Genomic DNA, 6,807 nt, shown 5'->3' on the forward strand with positions numbered 1-6,807 from the left:
AGATATGTGAGGGAATAATTATTGTTCTTAAACAGATATTAGATATTTTTCTTCTATGAAATAGGCTACTATTTCGTTAGGTAATGTTTAGGTAATGCGCACAGCACAGCACAGTGTCTGTAACCCGAGCTCAGTGACAGTGCATGGTCTGACTTCTCGCCAACTGTGTGTGCTGGAACAAACACGGATGGACCCGCACGTTAACTTTCTATGAGGATATCACCGTGATTTCATTTGGTGAATCGCCATGAAGGCCCAGGTCTGGTTTATTGTCACCTGCTGCCTCTGTGGCCTGAGCGCAATGGCAGGTAAGTTTAAGTTTCCAAAGTGAATTTGTGCGTTGCGTTGTTGTAGTCGCCTTTGTTTAAATTGGAATTGGTACTGTTTTTACATGTAAGTTGTGAATTTTTGTATAGCTCTCCAAACAGTGCATCGAAAATGTTTATTTAAGCATTATTCCACAACATTTTTACTCAATTCACAAAATCGCAGTCTAGCTTTCTCACTACTAGTAAGCTTTTGATAAATATTTTACCTTTAAAGTAAAATACATAAAGCCTGTAATTGGCATATCTTTTCATTAATTTTAATGCATAATCCCAGGGCGTTATTTTACAGTATGCCATACTGTATGATAAACAGAGGTCTTACCATGACAGAGGCTAAATTACTGTAACTCACCACAGTGTGAAAAGGTCAATTGCAGTATCATGTCAGTCATACTTTGAGAATATTTTGTCAGGAATGAGGGCTGTAGTGAACAGTAAGTGGCATTACTGTGCAAGTATTAAGTCTTTCACAATTCTACTTTACGAATTGGCACAAAACCTCATGGCAGTGCCATATATTTATTGATCACACCTTTGGATAGATATTACAGTCATTCATGTAAAGCCCTACTTCTTATATGATGTCTGTAGCATGTAATATTTTAAATTCAAAAACCCTAAGAGTGATTTGAAACATGTATCTTCCATTGTTTATTATTTGGTTGACTGATACATAAATTCATGTTTTGGTGTGTAAACCAAATGTTACCATGGTATGTCACATTAATGGTGTGTTTTAAAACAATGACTGTGTGAAATGAAGCATAAAACAGAAAGTATGATAGAATGAGTCAGTCAAAAGAATTTACCAACTGTAAAAATGGTACCAAAGTCATTTAACATAAAAGGGACATTTTCTAAAGAACAGTTTTTACAAGTACCCATGGGAAAACTGTAAATTAACCTCAAGTCAGACTGTCATCAGGAACTCTTTATATTAAAAGTTGATTTAAAGTTGTTTCAGAGAGGTTAATTGTGGTAACAATTAACAGTTAACAGTGTGACAGTTTAAATGCTCATACAGAAAAAAATAACTCTCATTTCCGTAAAGTTTCTCCCATGATACTGTCTTTTAAAATTGGAATACAGGATTGGGGTTTCTTTTCTCAATTAAAGGGGTCATATGATGCGATTTCAAGTTTTCCTTTCTCTTTGGAGTGTTACAAGCTGTTCGTGAATAGATAAGATCCCTGAAGTTGCAAAGACTAAAGTCTCAAACCCAAAGAGATATTCTTTATAAAAGTCTTGTTGTTTGTCATTTCTCGGACACAAATGCAGACATGGGTTTTATGTTTACGCAGTGCGATGCAACGCATATAAAGACAGTATAAGTCATTATAATCCGTAATTATGTCCCCACTGGATGCAACAAATGCCTCGTTTATAATGGGTTTTAATGTTTTTGTCTCGTCGCTCCGGCCGGACAGGGCATCACAATATGGTGAGGGGCATAACATTTCCGTCACACGCTTGAGGTATTCGGCCAATCACAATGCACTGGATAGCTGACCAATCACAGCACACCTTGCTTTTCAGACCGATGAGCTTTGTAAAAATCGACGCGTTTCAGAAAGTTGGGGCATAGAGGAGAAACAATAATGTACAGTATGTGGAAAATAATGTGTTTTTTTAACCTTAAACCGCATAAACACATTTCATTACACTAAATACACAACATAATGTTATTTTTAGCAACATCATATGACCCCTTTAAAGCCACTTAAAGTTATTACTCACAAGAAAAGTCGGTCAAAACAGTAAAACTGCTGTAAATGTGTACATATGCTCAAAGCAGCAGCCGTTGGTAGTGGCGGTTGGTAATGAAGGTGGCGCATGGGGTGACGCGTGTCATTTGTAACTGTCAGTTTGTATTCTGGAGGGCTCGAGCTGGCGAGACTTGATGAATGTGGCGCCCCTAGAAGGCCCGCTTATAGATGCGGCTAACCTTCGAAAGCTGCGGGAAAAAATGGCAGCCGTGATGCATAAAAACCTCAGCGATGGCCGGGCGAGTGGAGTAAACAGTGACCCACAAAACTGTGCATGATGCAGGTCTAAGAACACCCAAGGCTGTGTGCTTTTTGTTCAGATTTATGTTCAGATTTTTAGATCCATCCATCCATCATTACACAGAGCTGTATTCAACGATTAGGCAGTAAACTTTCCCATACACAAGACATTCTGTGCTTTAACCTGCAAAACCTTTAATACTCAGACTCTTAAGATTAAAGAGGGGTAGGAGAGAGTTGTACTTCTGTATTTATCTGCTTTCTCAGAAACACAACAACATCTTTTCCAGGTGCATCAGAAGCAGAAGATCGTCTGATGAAGAAACTGTTTTCTTCATACTATGTTAAAGTGCGTCCTGCAAGGAGCCCAGAGGAAAGGGTCGTCGTGAGGATAGGCATGACCCTCTCATCATTTGTCAGCCTGGTATGAACATACAAACACACATAGTTATGTAGTTTAATAGGCACATGCCATTAATATTCATATCAAATTATTATTTTATTTTTTATTTTATTAAAGTGTATTTAATCTTTAACAATACAGCTTTATGCTTTGGAGTGATGTGTATTGTGAAAAGTGCTATAAAATAAGTTTGACTTGACTTGTATGTTATATTAGTTATGGTATTTTTTATGAATAAATTATTTTAAAAGAATATTATTATTATTATTAATAAGTGAATTAGGGGCAAAAACGTTATGATTGCCTGACTGCAAAAAGCTGATCATTTATTAGATTTATTAGAAGATGTGGTTAGTTACTTGTTTATTTAAACAAATAGTGTGTTGTACATTGTTACCCATTGTGTCACAGTGTGTAATGCTGTGATTCTTAAAGAGGGAGTCAAAAAACTTGGGAGTCATCATTTTATGATGAATTTAATTTAATTTTCCTTGGTGTACCTCAAGAGTTTTTGCTCATGTCACATATACTTCTTAAAGGCACATCAGAAAAATAAAAAACAGACTGTTTATATCTAAGGGCCATGGAGTATGGGGAAAAAAGACTAGACTTGTAAAAATGAAATCATAAAAACTATAGTATGACCCTTTATGAAATGCTATTAATTATTTAGGGTAAATTTGCAGAAGCTTCAATTCTTTGTAGGCCCATAATAAAATCTAGATTGAACCAAGTCTGACATTGGTTCAGCTGTTCAGTGTGTTAATTTGGTAGGTGAATCAGGTCATGGTATCCTTCACTTCCTAAAACGGGTTTAATAACCAGGTCTCGGGTAACAGTGCACACGCAGATTTGTATTTTCGCAAATGTCTCAGAGTTAAAGTTTATAATCAAGGTATTTTCATTGCTCTGAATAGAAAGGAACATGACTTCTCTACAGGCTTTATGAACAGTGATTTCACATGAATTTTGCTTGAGCAGCCAAATGTGTGTCCAAAACAAGATGCATATTGAGATAGCATTAATGTATCATCCCAACTGTATTCATATAACATGAAATTTATCATATAACTGTATTCAGCCTGGAGCTATCCACACACTGAAATCATTACATGTATATTAATAATATAAAGTGTATATACAATGTCTATATGAGTGGTACGGTGTGTGTTGACCCGTCCCCCAACTGTTTGTGCTCTGTACTGAGACTGGGACAGCTGACATTCCTACACTAGTTTTAAATAGCATTCAGGACTGTGTACTGATCTTACTAGGTCTTTCCCTTGTCTTCTAATCATATCCCATCACCCCCTTCTCCCATTGCAGCCATTATTTGTTTTGACTCTAAACAAACATCAGAGGCAGAGAATTCGGGGATCCTTCTTTATAGATATGATCTTGTTTTTCTTCCTAATCCCCCATTTTTTCATCAACCGTCAAGAAAAACAGCAGTTTTAGAAATAATAAGATACAATCCTAGTATAATATAGCGTTTGGTGTTTACTGTGTTGTTTACATTCATTATGGCTCCTGCTATGGAGGTGGAGCAATTTCATTTTCAACCTAAATATTTCGCAGATTCCTCTAAAATATTGAATATGATAGAACTTACCCAAAATAGCATAGTGCTGAAATTGCTTTAAGATATTGCATCCTGAAGTTCATTTTATAGTACTGTAAGTTCCAGATTGCTGATATGTTTTGAAACTGTTCTTATTGGTGGAGTAAATATAGATTGCTGATATTTCTTTGAAACTGTTCTTATTGGTGGAGTAAATATAAACTAAATATTTGTCCATACTGTGTCTAAAATGTGAGTTACTCAATATATAACTTCTTATTTATTGAACTGTTGTATAAAAGCAACATCACACTTGCAATCATGCTGTTGTTCGTACCGGTGGCCAAATCACAGACATGCACTCTTAAATGTGTAATATTGATTAATAGTAAAACCACAGATTGATGTCTAAACACATGTGCATCCACTAATTAAGTTAATGAATTATTTTTACTTTGTTTTGTTTCATGCTTTTTGTGTTCTAGAACATGAAAGATGAGGAGATGAACACTATTGTTATTATGAACTTGGTAAGTCAGCACAATTTCTTCTGGCTCCTGTGTGTCATTTTGAGAAATAACGTCTTGAGCGCAATTCAAATTTATAAAGCTTTATTTGCATTGAGGAAAAGTTATCTGTCATCTATCATCATAATTTCCTGTGCTAAAATTACCACACAAGACAAACTCTAACAATAAGAATTAGGATCAATATACAGTAACTTTGAATGCAAAATGAAAAATTATGCAAATGCTGTTGATAATATGTATGGACAAATGTGCAGAGATATTGTATTTGGTATAATTAATGACACAAGCCAGATCATTTGAAATCATTTGATTAAATGATGAACTGGTTGTACTTATAATTTCTACGATGACCCTCATTTATCTGCACATGAACACACACACACACACACACACACACACACCTTTTTGTGCTCTTGCAGGAGTGGAACGATTATCGCCTCTCCTGGAACCCGAAAGATTATGGGGGAATTGATGTGTTGCGTATCCCGTCTGGAAAAGTGTGGCTTCCTGATATTGTTCTCATCAATAAGTGAGTTGTGTATGTGTCTGTGTGTGTTGCTTCGCATATTATCTCAAAGAACCTATGAGTGTGGGGCACATTATCTTAGAGAGCCTTTGCTGAGTTTCTGATAAAACAGCAGAAATAACAGAAATGATCAAAGCTTTTGTGAAGCTTGTCAAGAGAAGTGTACTTTCTCTATCTGTTCCTTTCTCACACACTCTCACTGTAATGTCCAGGTAGACCCCCATCACTGCTGGTGTAAATATCCTCCCTCCTTCATTCATCTCTGCTTTATAGCCAATTAAACAACACCGCTGTCCGCTAGCAGCCTTGCTGGTCCTGCGTTCACTCCTACACACACACACACACACACACACACACTGTTCAATGAGGGACATCTTCAAGTCCCACAGCACCATTACCGTAATAGATGGGAAGTTTAAAGGCCTGGTTTGTGTCCTATGAGGATTATATACCAGTGCTCTATGGTTTAGGGCTCAAATGGTCGATCTATTTGAATTGTAGGTATTACTCTGACCTATTATGAAACAAACATACAAGATGTGATCAAATAACAATTTGACATTTGGCTGTCAAGCTTCTGAAAGCACAGAATAAAGTAGTAGTCCGACTCCATACACTTTGTACACTGTGTCCCGAGTCATATTATAGCTTTGTGTCAGGAACAGGTGGAAATTTAAGCCATTATTCATTGTAAATCATACACACTTTACAAGATGATAAAGAGCCAATGGCATTTCCCAGCACCTGGAACAAAGCATACTGAGACACCAAATTTAAATATGTGCAAGTACAATGACTTTATTTTTTTATTTTTGGCAAGCTATCCCTTTAAGTACTCTGGTCTACTCTGAAATGTTCTTTAAAATTGCAGGCTAGTATCAGCACACAGAGAAACCTCCAATGCATTCAGCACCTCACAGGCTTCTTAAGAAGCTCATATTGTTCTCGGACACATAATGCAGAGTCCATGTTTCTTAACATTACTGAGTGTATTTAACTAGAGCCAAATAATCAGTGATGATGAGTGTTCAATATCTAATAATAATGGTTCAGCAGTGATGATGCAGCTATAATCTGCAGTCTGTTTCAATATTTATTTATTTATTTTTTATGTGATTCCAATCGGTCTGTACTGTTCATACTGATAGAAAATATACCAATATTGTTGAATGTGCAACTTGTGTTTAGTTTAGTTACAAACTCTGAACTGATTCTTGTTACACTAACATACTCCATTTGAGCATGAACATTTGAAAAGTATGGAGTGGGGTCCAAAAGTCAGAGTACTAGTGGAATATGACGCATGTTTTTGCGTCATATTCAACCATATAGGCCACGGGGGAAGTCGTGGCCTCCGTAACCATTAGGTTCCCCCGTAACCATTAGGCCACGGGGGAAGTCGTGGCCTAATGGTTAGAGAGTCGGACTCGTAACACAAAGGTTGCGGGTTAG

General features: G+C 36.6%; 1 protein-coding gene across 1 annotated transcript in view; it reads left to right on the forward strand.

Annotated features, from left to right (window-relative positions):
* The first annotated feature begins 247 nt into the window (after positions 1 to 247).
* The window catches only part of LOC107664276 (acetylcholine receptor subunit beta-like), a 31,163-nt gene continuing 24,603 nt past the window's right edge, over positions 248 to 6,807 (forward strand). Inside the window, exons 1-4 of the mRNA XM_016454798.1 lie at positions 248 to 308; positions 2,626 to 2,759; positions 4,785 to 4,829; positions 5,249 to 5,358. Of these exons, the coding sequence (XP_016310284.1) occupies positions 248 to 308; positions 2,626 to 2,759; positions 4,785 to 4,829; positions 5,249 to 5,358 (350 nt within the window). The remainder of the gene's footprint in view (positions 309 to 2,625; positions 2,760 to 4,784; positions 4,830 to 5,248; positions 5,359 to 6,807) is intronic.

This window comes from Sinocyclocheilus anshuiensis, unplaced genomic scaffold (genome assembly GCF_001515605.1).
Source record: "Sinocyclocheilus anshuiensis isolate Anshui unplaced genomic scaffold, SAMN03320099.WGS_v1.1 scaffold99, whole genome shotgun sequence".
In the NCBI taxonomy this organism is placed as follows: domain Eukaryota; kingdom Metazoa; phylum Chordata; class Actinopteri; order Cypriniformes; family Cyprinidae; genus Sinocyclocheilus; species Sinocyclocheilus anshuiensis.